This window comes from Lupinus angustifolius, chromosome LG06 (genome assembly GCF_001865875.1).
Source record: "Lupinus angustifolius cultivar Tanjil chromosome LG06, LupAngTanjil_v1.0, whole genome shotgun sequence".
NCBI lineage: Eukaryota > Viridiplantae > Streptophyta > Magnoliopsida > Fabales > Fabaceae > Lupinus > Lupinus angustifolius.
Window position 1 is genome coordinate 2,863,023 of NC_032014.1, and position 16,311 is coordinate 2,879,333.

The 16,311-nt window shown below is 34.1% G+C and overlaps 3 protein-coding genes across 11 annotated transcripts in view; 2 read left to right on the top strand and 1 right to left on the bottom strand.

The window, feature by feature from the left end:
- Positions 1–5,155, top strand: part of LOC109348931 (protein FIZZY-RELATED 2-like) — a 6,796-nt gene extending 1,641 nt beyond the window's left edge. Inside the window, exons 4-10 of the mRNA XM_019589544.1 lie at positions 2,509–2,688; positions 2,799–2,861; positions 2,964–3,158; positions 3,770–3,871; positions 3,966–4,028; positions 4,148–4,216; positions 4,617–5,155. Coding sequence (XP_019445089.1) covers positions 2,509–2,688; positions 2,799–2,861; positions 2,964–3,158; positions 3,770–3,871; positions 3,966–4,028; positions 4,148–4,216; positions 4,617–4,670 — 726 coding nt within the window. The 3' untranslated portion in view covers positions 4,671–5,155. The remainder of the gene's footprint in view (positions 1–2,508; positions 2,689–2,798; positions 2,862–2,963; positions 3,159–3,769; positions 3,872–3,965; positions 4,029–4,147; positions 4,217–4,616) is intronic.
- LOC109348932 (protein STAY-GREEN, chloroplastic-like) lies at positions 5,646–7,781 on the bottom strand. Its single transcript, XM_019589545.1, has 4 exons — positions 7,374–7,781; positions 7,114–7,287; positions 6,300–6,467; positions 5,646–6,220 (listed from the first exon to the last, which is right to left on the bottom strand). Exons 1-4 carry the CDS (start codon positions 7,497–7,499, stop codon positions 5,855–5,857), a joined length of 834 nt encoding a protein of 277 aa, XP_019445090.1. The 5' UTR covers positions 7,500–7,781; the 3' UTR covers positions 5,646–5,854.
- LOC109348933 (ubiquitin carboxyl-terminal hydrolase MINDY-1-like) overlaps positions 14,383–16,311 on the top strand; it is a 46,579-nt gene continuing 44,650 nt past the window's right edge. For 4 of the 9 annotated variants that reach the window (XR_002107813.1, XM_019589547.1, XM_019589548.1 and 1 more), the window contains exons 1-4: positions 14,383–14,709; positions 15,640–15,758; positions 15,846–15,952; positions 16,036–16,123. Coding sequence is in view for 8 of the 9 variants with exons in the window: in XM_019589547.1 (XP_019445092.1) it covers positions 14,529–14,709; positions 15,640–15,758; positions 15,846–15,952; positions 16,036–16,123 (495 nt within the window). In the remaining variant the exon portion in view is untranslated. The remainder of the gene's footprint in view (positions 14,710–15,639; positions 15,759–15,845; positions 15,953–16,035; positions 16,124–16,311) is intronic. The other 5 variants (XM_019589551.1, XM_019589552.1, XM_019589553.1 and 2 more) reach the window with 2 other exon arrangements.

The window sequence follows — 16,311 nt, forward strand, 5'->3', positions numbered from 1 at the left end:
ATTGCTAAGGACACTCACGGAATCTCTTTGTGATCAATTGCTCTGAATTACTTCCTTAGTTTTCCTTGTGAGTTTTACTTTTCATCCATATTGTACTACTCTTATATTTCTCAAAGAAAGTGTATGCGGCCATGCTATTTTTTCCCTTTTGGGAAGATCTACGTATAGGAATGGCAATAATGCATGATAGCATGCACCTAAGACAAATATCATACATGTAGGAATTCCAATGCATTTTAAAGCTTGCCATCAGCGAAGTAGATGGTAAAGTGGCAAAAGGGAGCATCAATATCATACATGTAAATGTTGATGATGCCGTATTTTATTTTGATTGTTGAAAAAATTAATTTGAAGGAATTAATATGAACTTGGTAGAGTAGATGGAAGCAATGGAATATATAGCTATCAATCAGGTGGTCAATTAGCTGTTAGACATCCAATAGGTCAACTAAACCTTAACAGGGAGCTCTGTGGATGTACAGCTTTAATAAGGAAATAAGTATCGAACGGTCATCAAACGTCGCATTATCTGGCTGGATTGTATGGGATGGAAATAATTTAACAGTCATTAAGTAATAAACTATAATGGAAAACGCTCATGATATTTTCTTTGTTTAGATAGTTCAAGTCGCAAATAAGAGTTTAAATATAATTTTTTGCGAATTTTATATATAAAGTGAGTCAATGTTCAGTGTCCGACACATTATACTCTCCTACATGACGTGTTGCACGCTTGACATGTCGTGTCCTTCCATTTTAGATCTTGTCATATTCCTATTTCCATGTTATGTTGTGCCATGTCTTGTGTTCGTTGTCTATTTTCTTTGGCTAAGCTTTCTGTACTTCCTTGATCATTACGCATCCGAACAACGGATCAGATCAGATGGGTCATTGCCATTACTTTCTGTTATAGTTGGTTCCACTGCAATCACAAGGTGTATTGGTCAAAGTATGATAAGGCCATATTTAATGCTATTTATTATGTAATTGTATGGACATCAGGTGACAGGCGCTATGGGACCTATGCTCCTGCACTAACGCCATTGGTTGAAAAAAGTTCATTTACTCATAAAGCCAGACTGATATTAGGGGATAGGCTCCGGCATGGTTGACAAGATCGAGATCTTATGTAAGATCGGGTGGGGGAGGACATCACGTAAAACTCGTGATCGTAACTCGGATCGTAAGATCCTACCAATCTTAAAAGAATATATTTAAACTTAAACATATGTATATGAAATAACATAAATATGACAATACACATATCCAAAACTATATTTAAAGATAAACTTATGCATATGACGAGCCCCACTTAGAAGCAACACGAACAGAGAGCACCAATATAACAGAGAAACAACAGTAGAAATGTCAAAGATGCACCAGAGAAAACCCAAACTCGGAGAAAACCAGAGAAAAAGCAAAGAAAACAGCAAAGAATATTACAGAGATGAAGATTGACTGTCAAATTCTAATGACGGCGATCTGCAACTATAACAGCGATGTTGGAGCCACTATTTTCGAGTGAAACAGTGAGATGAGCAAGTATTTTCTGAGTAAGGTACTAGAGTGTCGGGTGAAGACCTATAATTTGGGGATTTAGGGTCTTTTATGTTTACTTTAAGAATGGGCCCGGGTCAAACCCACATTTTGACCCAATTTTATCTAGTTTCCATCCGCTCTCAAACTCGTCAAGATCGTGATGGTTCCACAACCCCATGTCCTTGCCCAACGGTTTCAGTGGTGCTGGCAGGATGTGATTCTGGTGAGATCTTGGCTTGCCAGGAGCATCATGCGATCTTACTGGGAACATCGTGATCTTGTCAACCATGCTCCAGTATAAATGGGAGTTATTGGTGGGATATGGGGGTCATGCCCAATTGGCCATTTAGTAAATGGGATAATCAATTCTTTTTCCTACCCTATTTATGCAGGGAAACATTAGGTAATAAAGATAGTGCATTAATCACATAACCTGTCACCTTAACCAAGTACTTTTGGCTTTCCGAGTGATCAAGGAAACGCAAGTTCTTCACAGTCTTAGAAACTTCGGTTCCAGACTTGAACTGGTGACTTCCCATGGAGTTATATTTTTCTATTGAGGTAGTCCATAGGGATGTCATATGTTAGACTTTTAGTCTACATGTAGAAAACTTCATTTTGCTTAATTGGTTGATTTTTACGATCAGATTCATGCCTGTCTGCCTACAGTATTTGCATAAGTGTATAATCGCAATCAGCTAAAATTTATTTGAGGGAAAATTGAGGCAGGGATATTCTTACTCCTTTGGCGGTTTGGCCTTTCAGGCTGTTATGTAGTGCATTACTGCTTCCTTAAACAAATGCTTTTCGGACATGCTTTCCCAGTAAACGTGGTGTCAAGTTGTCTTTTACTTTACTGTTTGTGGCATGAAGATATGTATTTGTCCCCATAGCATCAAGTTGTCTTTTACTTTTCTATAATGTTGTTAAACATGGTTTGACTCAATTCTATAACTATTCACTGTGCAGATTTGGGATGCATCTCAATGCAAGACGGTAAGAACGATGGAGGGTCATCGACTACGTGTTGGAGCCTTGGCCTGGAGTTCATCCATTTTGTCTTCTGGTGGTCGGGATAAGAGTATTTGTCAACGAGATATACGTGCCAAGGACAATTTTATCAGTAAAATGTCAGGGCACACCTCAGAGGTATACCTGATTTTATTTGCTTCAGCCTAATCTGTTCAAACCAATTTAATACCTATTATACATTGAACTCACTCTAATTAATTGTATTAACCTTTTTTGGTTCTTCAAAGATTTGTGGACTGAAGTGGTCTTATGATAACCGTGAGCTAGCATCTGGAGGAAACGACAATAAAGTATGCAATTGCAAACTTCATCTTTCTGAACTACCCCATTGCACTTTACTCCTTTACTTCTCCTGCAGTAGTAACTAATTAGTTTCTTTTGTATGTTTTCAGTTGCTTGTTTGGAATCAACACTCAACCCAGCCTGTCCTGAAGTATTGTGACCATACAGCAGCTGTTAAAGCTATTGCGTGGTCTCCTCATGCTAATGGACTTCTTGCATCTGGGGGAGGAACTGCTGACCGGTGTATTCGTTTCTGGAATACAACCACAGACTCTCGCTTAAGCTGTATGGACACTGGAAGTCAGGTAAATGCACTTGACTTATTCGTTTTGTCCTTTATACTAAATTCACTTTGGTTTAATGTTTTGGTCTAATATAAGGCTGATTGTTGGGTGGTACTACACAAAAAATTGAAGTTTGTGACTAGTTGCTAGAAAATACATATACCCTGTTGAAGGTAATTCAACCAACCCTACTTGATGGAAAGTGAGATGAACAAATCACCGCACTTAAGTAAAGAATAAATTCCGAATCCAGACACTACAAAATGTAAAAAAGGGTAACTGACATGGTTCTGAAACCTTGTGCAATCCAAGTGTGCATTGGAAATCCTTATTAGCTTTATAATTTTGTACAGTTAAGCTGATACAGGAAAATAGCATCAGTTTACTGATCCATATACTGTCACCATGTTATCCAGATGTCTAGAAATAAATAAATGTAAAATTGTAAATGTCATTCTAGTGACATTTATGCCCGCTACAGTTAGATTATTAAAGATTTTCTTTTCATTTTATAAATTGTTTTCAGAATTCATGGCACTCATCTACACATATTGAGATACGGATAAAGGGGTTCCATCCCCCATCCTCTTTTCTATAACGGATAATTGATGTTGATCCTTTAAATATGTCAGGTTTGCAATCTTGCCTGGTCAAAAAATGTCAATGAACTAGTAAGCACACATGGCTACTCCCAGAACCAGATAATAGTTTGGAAATACCCATCCATGTCAAAGGTACCCGTAACATCTGCTGTGATATGATATACATATATTTTTTTGGAAAATATAATATTAACATTTCACCATTTATTTTGTCTTTTTGATGCAGGTGACTACTCTTACAGGCCATACTTACAGAGTTCTTTATCTTGCCATCTCTCCTGATGGGCAGGTATTTCAGTTGTCCTACGTATTCCTCTTTCTAATATAACGAGTAGCTGCTTACAAAAAAAGATTTCCAAATTTCTTAACTGTTATTTTCCTTTTTGTGACCCTTATACACTGTTTCAGACTATTGTCACTGGAGCTGGAGATGAAACACTTAGGTTTTGGAATGTATTCCCATCCCAAAAATCACAGGTAAATTTTCATATAAAAATGTGTGCTATCTCCAATTGCCCTGTTTTTTCTTATTTACTTGTTTGATCGTGGTTTTGAAGATTTAAGTTTCTTTTATACCTGAACTGTGTTTGCTATTTCCTTAAATATGAGCGGAGGTACATGAAGTTCACCTTAATATATTGGTCACAAAAGAGCTGTTGGCTGCAGCATCATTTTCTTTTCTTTGATTAAGATTTTCAATTGCTCTGCTTTCTTGGTCGAAATGGATATTAATGCATTCATTAATCTCATGTTTGATGCTAGTATCATGGAATAGGTTAAGTAATGATATGAAATCTGTAGAAATGACTATGATCTTATGATTCATTTCGTTGTTTATATGTTGAAGATTGATGTATGGTTGTGACCATTGATGCAGAATGCTGACAGTGAAATTGGAGCATTTTCTCTTGGAAGAACTACTATTAGGTGATTCTTGGTTGCATATTTCTTGCTCAAGTCACATATTTCAACCTTTTTTGCGGTGCTGAAAGATAACTCTGAACAGTGAGAAGACAATGGTGATTTTTTTTACATGTAAAGGATGTTATCATATGGTATGCTTTCCCAATTAGGAAAGCTTTAAGGGGAGTTATGAAGTTACATTTTATCTGGCAATGTTGAAAAACCATGCCATTCATGAAAAGTCTCATTTCATGTAGGAAAAGAGTGTTACTTTTATTGAGCATCTTATAGACTAACGAAGATGTAGGCAACTCTGTTTTTGCCCCTCTATTTTTTTGTTCTTTGTAGTAGTCTTTGCTCCCTTGCTTTTTTGTATATTGGATTTTGGATAAAACTACCGAGAAAGCATGTTTTACATGGAATGAAGCAGACATTGTAAGTAATATTTTCTCTTCGATGGTGTTAGTTATAAAGGTAAGTTTAGTGTCCTTGATAAACCAGGCAAATATTTCTGACATAAAATTCACATGAAAACAAATGTGAATGTTTTGCAAACATTTTTATGCTGGTAAACTTAAAGCTTATTTCAGATATTGAAAACAAGAACTTCCCCATATTGAAAAGGATCATTGTTCCTTTATATGGGTTTTGACAGACTTGATTTTTGGTGGAGTAGAATTTCACAAATAGATTTCGTTAAAAGCAAGTTCTAAATCAAATGATTTTATAAGTGTAACATTGTTGGATAGTCACTTCAAGATGAAGAAGTTCATAAAACGTATTCATTTCACATTCACAGTAATTGACCAAATATCAATCATGATTAAATGTCCAAAATCACGTTTAAGCTTATAATGTTTGCAGTGCGCATAGAAACAAACAATCACTTAAAAAGGACAAAGTATAATGAAATGAAACAAACCCAACCAAATCAGTCCACTCCCCACTCAAAGCATCAGTACTAGTGGTCTTATGTAAACTATTATATATGCAGGATTGGGTAAGTCGAATGGTCTTAATTTTGATTGTATTAGGATATTACACACGGTCGCTACAACAAAACTAAAAAATATATGGAAATAAATATGAGTTCCCCTATTTACATTCTAGGAAAGGTCTTTAATTCTGAATTTCTAATGTTGTAATATACGGCACAATTGCAAACCAATTATCCTAATGGCATTGACTTTGATGATGGTTGAATTCTTGAATTTATAATTTCTGTTGGGTCCCAACGTTAGGAACCTCTTGGTCATAAGGGTGGTTGGGATCCACTTGAGACCAAGGAATTGAACTCAACCTCATTGGTGGAAAGCAACACTCACAAACTTCTTGGCATGGTTGTGGCTTTGCTAACCCCTCATTGCTTGTAGTTGGAGAAGTAGCTTGCCTACTACCCTCTTCTTGGGACCCATTTTCACTTGAGGATGGTGCAGAAGCTTCCCTTAGTGGGCCCCAACATTCCACATTGTTGAATTCTGGAATGTTTGAGTGAAAGTGAACCCAAACCAGAGCTTCCTCTAGTTCTGGATAGTTGTTGAATAAATTACCATCCCCATGAACAAAAGCTTTCAACACCTAAAACAAATAATAACAAAGTATTATATACTTTAATTGCATTATTTTTTATGAAATTTTAATGAATTTGTTTGCTTACCACTGGAAGTTCTTTGTAGAAGATATAGTATCTTAGCCTAGCAAATAAATCCAATAGAAAATGACCTCCACTAATATGGCAGTGAACATGGAGATACATTTTTCCCTTTACTTTCGTCCACTGTGCCACCACTTCATCCCTTTGTAACTTGTTGTACCACCCCTGCAACTGCGATTCAATTGAATTGAATTCCCACAATTCATTATGACCGCTTCACTGTTTAACACTAACAATATATTCATCATCTAACTTTTTTTGGTATATAAAGATCTATCTTCTATTAGGTGGGAGAGTGTGATTCACATGTTACCACCTCTTAGGATCCCCAACCTTTTTTTGTACTACTCGGGGTATTTAGTCACCTTTCTCGGTAATGAGTTAATCAATTTCGGGATGCGTGACTGTCTCTCCAAAGTGTCGGTCGCTCCCAGGAATCAAAGTGTTTTCTTATTGCTATGGATGTATCGGGTCTTACACCACTAGACTAACACTATCCCAACCCTTTGCACAATAAAGTGTTTTCTTTCACAACAAGAATACAAGATGCCCGAATTTCTCTGTTTTGCGACTTCTTTAACAATCCATCGGTATATTTATTTTTTCTTTTGCACTAATCCAGGGTATGTATTTTCCCAGTGATCTAAATGAGAAAATAAAGCACAATTTATAAAATCTGTGTGTGTCTGTTTCTCTCCTTCACCTAATATAACAGTAAGAGAACATTCCAGAGAATTTCTATTTATAATGGTTTCAAAAGAATATGAAGACAAAATTGTAGGAATGAAATCCATGATTTAAGATGAGAAAAAAATACCTGAGAGTTATTTATGGTCTGAGAGATAGCCAAAGTGAGTTTGGATGTTATATCACTGTGTGTTAGAGTATAAGTCCTTGGAAGATTTCCTGGGTGTTTATTATCATCTACTCCTAAGAATAAAACCTTTAGCTTTGAAGCTTCAAATATGGCTGGCCCAAATAACCTAGCAACCTGATCCAACCAACACAAAAACAACAAGCTTCAAAACCCATAAACCACCTTAACATAAAATAGAGGGGAAAAAGAGAAACACTTACGGGTACAATTGCTTGGTTCTTCTTTTTGAGTCTTCTTCTATGAGGAAAAAGAGAGACTTTTTGTGGAGAAAACCAAGGCTTATTAAGCTTAGAAGGGATGACAGGGGTTGTAGTAAGAGTACCCATGTCGCTTCAATCTTTAAGGACTCCGAAGAAATTGTTGTGAATTGTACCAAGATGAAAGAAACACAAAATTAATGACCCATAGGAGTCTTTATTACCATGCTTTAAAGTTTAAATTGGTGATGTTGCTTCAGAATCTGCTTTAACTTTCCTTTGCTTTTGCTTGTTAGTTTGAGACTCGACTATTATTGTTTTTGAGCTATGAAAAAATGGGTCGGGGTGTTTAGATGCGTGTATTCACGTGTAACACCTTGGAGCTTGAGATTGCGGTTGCTTTAAGAAGTAGACTTGGTGTCTTGGTTGCTATTGATTTGGCTATTTCTGACTCTGCCTCACTTCACACGTTCCTGTGGTCTTTAGAGTACACGTGGTGTAATTGCTCCTGCTACTCTCCAATTGAATGTGGTCTCAAATGAATTTAGGATCCTTTTCAATATTAAATATACAAATATATATAAAAAACATACAAATATAAAATAATATAATATTTTAACTTTTTAGATACAATGAAATTATATTTATACCTTTTGACATAAATGCAAAAACAATAATTTATTTCCAGTGTCACGAGGTTAGAGTTTTAAAACTTTAAATCATATGAAAAGACACATGAAAAGACATGATGATTAAAGTTGAGTTAGAATTGAATATGATCAAAATTGACTTATTTTAATATTATTACTTGTCTACATAAACATAATAAATAATAGAGAAAAAGTGTATTCATGGATACTGTAGAAAATTTATACACAATCAGTTCATTATTTATTATTTATTTTAATTATTAATAACTCTTAAAAAAATAATATTAAATAAAAAAATATACACAGTGTATAAATCTTTACAAATATTAGACTCTGAATAATAATGCATACAGGAAGTATGGGTGTCAGGTTATATAGACTGGGTGACTTTTCTAGATCCTCACACTACTTGGTGTTTGGTGTTTGAAGTTTGGTGCGTGAAATATAGGAAGCAAGGGGTAGCACATTTTAAAATATTCAACATTCAAATCGAAAAAATGCACAAGGTAAGGTTAAAATAATTAGAGTGAGTTGCTTATTTAGCGGGCGAGACAGCCATAAAATACAGCAACATTCGACAAATAGTAAAGGATTATACAAGCTTGAGAATGCCAAGGGAAGGAATGAGCCAGCTACAGATTTATTGGTGGCTGTCATGACCTGTAGTTTCACCCTTGGAAAATTACACCTATTAAATAATTACACTCATTAAAACCTAAATAATTATACTGATTAAAATTATTTACATTTTCGATTATAGTCATTAAATATCCATATACCCATAATTATACTCATAACTACATTTTCAAAATATCCGTATACCAATAAAATTCAATGAAAGTCGTGGACAACACCCACGAAATTCACCAGAATTTAAAGAAAGTCGTGGACAGGGTCCACGACTTTGGTGCAGATTTAGGGTTTTAATGAATCTCATGGAACAAACCCATGAGATTCGTGTAGGCTTTTGAATGCAAATCGTGGATGGCAGCCATGACTTTGGCCCAAGTTAGGGTTAGGGCTAGAAAACCATGCACGATTAAGGCACAAATACCACGATCAGGTAGGAACTCGTGGACCCTATCCACGACTTCCCAATATATTTATTGACACACCAAATCAAAATCCTTCCGAATTACTTCCATATATTTATTGATTTCCCGATATCTTTAGTCCAAAAAGTGGAACATATTGGTCTAGGTCCTATTAACCCTTCCTTTCTCAACTTTCAAAAAAGTCCATGTCTCCACCAACATATGGAATGGTGGAGAGGTTACGTTTCGAGCAAGATACAATTTTTGGCAACAATTACCATCTGCATCGATGTTAAAAGTTATTCGTAACACCGCATTGGGCATATTTTGGATATTGGTACAATCAAAATCAACAATCACCTCATTACAACATTAGTTGAGAGATGGAGGCCGAAGACTCATACCTTCCATCTACCTATTGGTGAGTGCATTGTAACCCTTGAAGATGTCGCATACCAACTTGTGTTACCCGTTAATGGAGCTGCTGTTACTAGAATTACAAGCGCAAATTGGGAAATCATTTGTCACAACTTGTTGGGTGCAATCCCAAATGATAAACAGATTATGGGCCAAAGGATCCAAATGAGTTGGCTAGACTCAACCTTTGATGTTCTCCCAGAAGGTGTTGATGATGTTGTCATTGAACAACATGCAAGAGCCTTCATATTACGCATGATTGGAGGCTTCCTCATGCCAGACACATCAGGGTCATGAGTCCACTTAATGTATCTCCCATTGTTGGATGACTTGTCACAGACATACCAATATAGTTGGGGTTCAGCTGTATTGGCATGTCTATATCGTAGATTATGTCGTGTGGCGCTCATTAGTCGCCAGATTAAAATTGGAGGATGCTTGCATCTGCTACAATCGTGGGCATATGATCGCATCTCAATGCTAGCTCCAAGACTATACGCCGATATTTATAAATATTCCATTTAGTCCAATGGTAAATCTTTTTTCCAATTTTTTTCCTAATTCGTTCAAATTATAATAGTTTATACTTCAAACTATTTATATAATACTAACTTCATATAACATTACATTTTAGGTGGGCGCAACATCTAATGACCACCAACATTCATCTTGGTCATGCAACAAACATAATACGGTCAATGTTGAATCGTTTGCGCATTGATCAGGTAATTTTTGTAATTTCTTATTATTAATTTATTTATTATTATTTCTAAATTTTTTATACTAATTCATTACTAATTTTTTTATATATTAGTTTGTCTGGACCCAATATAGGAACATTACCTATGTGGGCCACATACCTGATGTAGCCCGAACACGTGTACCACTCACCTGTTTTGCACTTGTTGAGTGGCATACTGCTGATCGGTTGATGATGCAGTTTGGTCTACAACAACTCATCCCAGAAGATCCAATTAATCCGGAGAAACAACACAAGATGGATCTACGTGAGAAAAATGACTACAACTGGTCACAAAAACATAACTAGTGGATTCAAATTTGGAATAACCGGGAAAGCTATGTGGTAAATGGTTTTCCCGATGACCACTATTTGTATTAGTACTCGCAGTATATGCAGTGGTACTTACAAAAGACAAGGAAATACAGATAGGGCATATTCGGCCAGGTGGGTAATAATAACAAAATTTTTATTTATATTTTATTTTAAATTGTATTGACATATTCTAATATTCTAATTTTTTCACTTTTTTCAGTACAATTTTATTAAAATGATTCGGGATAGGCCTACAAATGTGTTTCCAAATCCGTTGCAGACACTGAACGATGTCTATCTAAACTGTAATGAGATGATGAAAGCGTTTGCTCAACTACTTCCAACCGCCTTCTCCTTAAGTACTTCTCAAACTCCTCTTACACAACAGTTTCAAATGCCTATTGCACCTGACTTTCAGCAACATTATGAGAGTCAAACTCAGACAAATACTTATCTGCAGGCATACATTCCAAATCCTGCTCCTCAACAACAACAACAACCCTTGGGGTTTGAAGGTTTCAGAGCAATGGGTGACTACTCATTCTCTCACTTAGCATCTTCTTCGCAATATCAAGGAATGTCATCAATGTTTGGCACTACTTCAAATACTCCATTGTTGGTATTCAACTCTCAACAATATTATCAACGGACAATGCCTTCACAACCAAACGAAGACGATGAAGATGATGACGATGATGAAGACGAAGATGAGGAGCAGCCACAACTAGTTAGAGGTAGAAGACAACATCAATCACAACAACAACTAAGAGTCCAACCACCTCGAAGGAGGAAAGCATCTGGATGTGGAACATCATCTCATAGACGCCATTATGAATTTCTATTCTTGTTCTGCTTTCTTAAATGTAATCATTTTCAAATTCCTGAGACAATTATCAATATCATTTCTATGAAATTTTCTTATTATTTCAATTTATGCATTTAAAATAAGTGTTAAAAAATATCAAAAACATTAACCAAATTCCATTAAACTAACATTTTACTAAAATTATCATATTCAATTAAATTTTACAATTTTAATTTAAAGATATTATTTTTATACACTAAAAATCATAAAACAAACTCCTAAAATAATAAATAACAATATCAATTTCGTGTAAAGGGGAATTTCAAAAATCACATATCTCATCCAATCTCATGTACGGGGTACACGATTATAGAAGTCGTGCATGTCATACACGACTTCTCTTCAGGAGAGAGAGTCTGTAAGGAAATCGTGGATGGGGTCCACGACATTGGTGGGAAACACATTTCTCATTCACGACTTTGGTGAAATCTTGGATGTCATCCACGAGATGCACAAAAATACACCATTCCCGTAATTAATTCAAAATGTACTCCAAACATGGAATAGTGTAACTACACTATCCACGTAAAATTTCATTTACTCTTATTTATCTGATTTGATTGGATCTTGCCATTATTCTCAAAACAAAGGGATTGTTTAGAAAAGGTGGAATGGGCCCATATCGTCCTATCATCCAACACTAGATCTAATCTAATACATAATTGTGCATATTGATATCCCTTCCTATCAAAATATTTCCCTGTACAAGTATTTGTTGGACTACACTTTAAAAAACTTTATTTTGTGATGTTTATCTTTTAGTTCCATGGACCTTAAGATCCACACTGATTTATTTTCCAAAATCCCTCTTTTAGCTCGAGTATAATGTCAATTGAATTTCTTGTAAGTGAACATGATATATGGAGATGACAAAATAGGTCACCATGCTCATTTTGCTTATGCTTGCAAATATCCGTAAAAATTTAGGCAAATTTGGGCATGTTTATATTGTATTTATAGACAAAATTCAACGTCTTGCCCGTTTTAAAATGGGCTAACAGGCATGCGGACGGCTCGTAAGCATTGTTCAATAATTAAAAAGTTCATATAACAAAATAAAAGAAATTAAATAAAACAGTTGAAGATAAAAAATTAATAATTTTTTTGATATTTTATATAAAGTTAAACAAATCACATTACATCATAATTTTTGCAGACATTAAAAATCATATTATATCATAATTTATTTGAAATTTTTATTTTTCTCTTTAAATTATAGTCATGGACTGTCCATATTGCTCAATAGAAATACGCACATTTGACAGACAAATGGACATAGCCAGATAAATAAATAAATGAAATGTGTATAACTTTTACACAAAAAAATGTGAAAATGCCCAGAGGCATTACCTATTTTGCCATGGTATATAATATAATATCATGAGTGGTTCAATGCACGTAATTAATCCTACCTAATGAAACCTAAGTCTTAATTCTTTCCTCACTCCACCTCCATGCTCCTTGATTTTTAGTAGTTTGAAATATTTGTCTTGTTCAAACATAGCATTGTTTATCAAAATCCTCATCGAAAAAGTCTTTTTCTACTATACTTCAAGGTGTTTATCTCTATTTCACGCATATTAATGGTAAGTAAAATCAAAAGACAAATTCAAATTTAAACAATTTAATCACGCATATATATGATGAAACAATTTAAAATCAAAAGACAAATTCAAATTTAAACCCCCTACTTAATATATCAAAATCACTAATTTTCAAATTTATACTAGAAAAAACTACCTAATTTAAAGCCCGTGACACCTTTATAATTTTGCTTTGTCCAGTTCACCGGCCATGGTACAATGGTGCAGGAACCGATGTCCTTGTGTAGTAGCAGCTGATAAGCCCTATATGGTTGTGCTGGGCTTGTTCCAGAGACACAAGGACTAGGCACCACATCTAAATAAACTGTGTAACATGTCAAGGCTTTTTGTTTAAAATAGTGGGAAAAACGATAAGACAAAATAAAAATAAAAATAAAAATAAAACAGTCTAAACTCTAGTCCTTTCCACAAGAAGTGGGCACATAAATCATGTGATACAATCATAATTAAAAAGAGAATTTAATGTTTATAAATGTTATTATAAAAAGTTATACATATTCAATAATCATTTAATATTATTTTTATTTAAAGAATTAATAATTATTAAAAATAAATGACAAAAAATAAAAAACTCTTACAATTTCATGGATACATTTTCCCCCTTAAAAAGAATAATAGAACGTTTACCTATATAACCTAATAAATTGTACCACAATACATAGAAAATCGAATCATATCTTAATAATATCAAAGATGGGTTGTGTCCTCCATTCTCATAGGTCTTACTAGTAAGATTAATGAATGAGTATAATATTTAAATGTTATTAGTGTAAAAAATTATGGATTTAATATGTATATACTGAACATGTAAGTGAAACAATATTGAGTAAAACAAATCAATGATGAATGACATGTTGACAATATAGAAACTTTACATTATTAGTGTACAAATATTGAACTCAAAATTTATACATATTAAATATATCATATATTTGATATTAAACATAAATTATGAATAATACAATAACAATACATAAATCTAATCTCACAAATTATCAGTACAAATATTTTTCTGTTATATATATATATATATGTTTGGTAAACGGGATATTCTTCTTGTCTAAAAATAAGTGGGATGGGATGCATGTTTGATTAAAGATACTGTGAAAGACTTGTTGTGAATCATAAAACAGATTTGGTACATAGTGGTAACCTAGCATGATCCTGGAAGTAATAAAACAAAACAATATTAACTTTGTCTCATTTCTTTTTTGATAAAATACTATAAATTATGTAGTTTTGTTTGATATATATAAAGAAAGCTCGTTCCTATATTGAAAATGCCGGATCCACTAAGAAAAATGTTAATTTGTGAACGATACAATATTGACAAAAAGGAATCATATATTCTCATTCTCTTGTAAACCGATTATTAACTTTGTTTTTGACACATGTATAATTCTTGTGTAATGAAAAATGAAAATGCTGTAATTAGGGATTGAAGAAGAAACTTCACTCCTCTCTCCAATTCCTAAAAAGCCCAATCTCCTTGAAATAAAAAGGAAGAAAGAAATTGAAGAAGTGTGAGACAGAAATGGCAGAATCATCGTGTTCCCCTCCTCCTCCTAAAACGGATCATAATGATCAAGAACATCAAGAAGAAGAAGAAGAAGTGAAAGAGTTAATTCACAAAACGAAAACGATTCAATTCCTTGGACGCAATACCCCTATCATCCTTCAAAATGACAATGGCCCTTGCCCTCTCCTCGCTATATGTTAGTTTTTCCATCATCATCAGGGTTTCATTTTCTTTATTATCTTTATTTCTTTTCATCTAATTCTGACACAACCATTTTGTATTATTACCTATTGCAACCATTTCTCTCGTCTTTTGGATTTATCATATTCAATTTATCTCTTACTTATTACGATTGAGGCATTCAACTTATGTCTTGGTTAGTGATGGATGTGGTTATTCTGTTACTTTTGCCTTACATTTTTGCTTCTTTTTAAATTGTGCCAATCAGGCAAAGTAATTTTTCATATTGCAAATCTTGTCATTGAAACAATATCACATATATTCACACAAAATAGTGCTCATATTTGGGGTTGGTGTTACAAAATATGGCATAGACCAAATATATAAGTACCAAAGAAAGAAATAGCAAAGAGTCATGATGTGTTCTATTTGTTCCCAAAATATATCAAATATATAAGCAACTCATGTTTTATTTTGTCCGGTTATGACACGTCTATCAAATGCTACCATATTAATGCAGATTAGAGTCTAACTCCAAATATTTGGAGTAAAACTTATCAGAATCCGCATTATCAATTTTCTCTCAGACTGATTACTACGCAACATGCTATACCATCATTCCTATGCTGTATCTGTTTCCCCATTGTTCATTATTTCTCAACATGATTCTTCATTACCTTATCTCATCATCACTGAACTGATTATGATGTTTTTCAAATAAAAATCACAAACTCCACGAAGAGGAAATTATCTGAGCACGCAAAACTCTTGAATCACTCTCTTTTTCCAGAATTTTTTACTATGAAAATGCTAGTTCTGCAAGACTTAACAGTTTTCAGATTAAGTGACATTTTGAATCTTAAATACATGATGGATGCCATAATGTCTTGCTTAGCTTGTGTATATTGTCCGTTGTTGATTATATACTGCATTGCTTTTGCTGCAGGTAATGTTCTTCTATTACGAAACAACTTAAATTTGAGTCCAGATATTGCTGAAGTTTCTCAGGAGAAATTGCTTTCATTGGTTGCTGAAAGACTACTTGATTCCAATACTAATTTGAATGTAAGAGTTGCATGTTTTTTATTGTTTGTGGCAATCACTCTTTCATAATGCAAGCAAACCTCACAATTTATTCTTATTGTCTTGCAGAACAAAGATGTTGGCTATGTTGAAAATCAACAACAGAACATCGCTGATGCAATCGATTTGCTCCCCAGGCTTGCTACTGGCATTGATGTAAATTTAAAATTTAGGAGGTTACTTTTACTATTTGTCTAGTAGTTATGTGCATGTATCACCGATGTTGAAGTTCTGATAAAAAAATGCATATTGATTGCAGAATAGATGATTTTGAGTTCACTCGAGAGTGTGCCATATTTGATCTGCTGGACATCCCTTTATATCATGGATGGATAGTTGATCCTCAGGTATTTTGTTTACCCTCAATCCAAATTAATCAGTGTTGCATTATCATATGACTGTAATGATATTATTTCTATACTGTGGTTCTAAATATGTTCTGTTATGATTTTGTGTGTGCTTATATTATTGATTATTTCAGGATTTTGTTAGGTTATTTAAATTTCTTTTGGCATAACTATGGTAGAACTAACCT

Excerpts from the sequence above, each read along its gene's own strand:
- LOC109348932 (XM_019589545.1), bottom strand. The coding sequence starts at position 7,499 with ATGGGTACTCTTACTACAACCCCTGTCATCCCTTCTAAGCTTAATAAG. Across the intron at positions 7,288-7,373 it reads AGAACCAAGCAATTGTACCC|GTTGCTAGGTTATTTGGGCC; the intron begins GTAAGTGTTTCT and ends TGGTTGGATCAG. Across the intron at positions 6,221-6,299 it reads TCTACAAAGAACTTCCAGTG|GTGTTGAAAGCTTTTGTTCA; the intron begins GTAAGCAAACAA and ends TATTTGTTTTAG.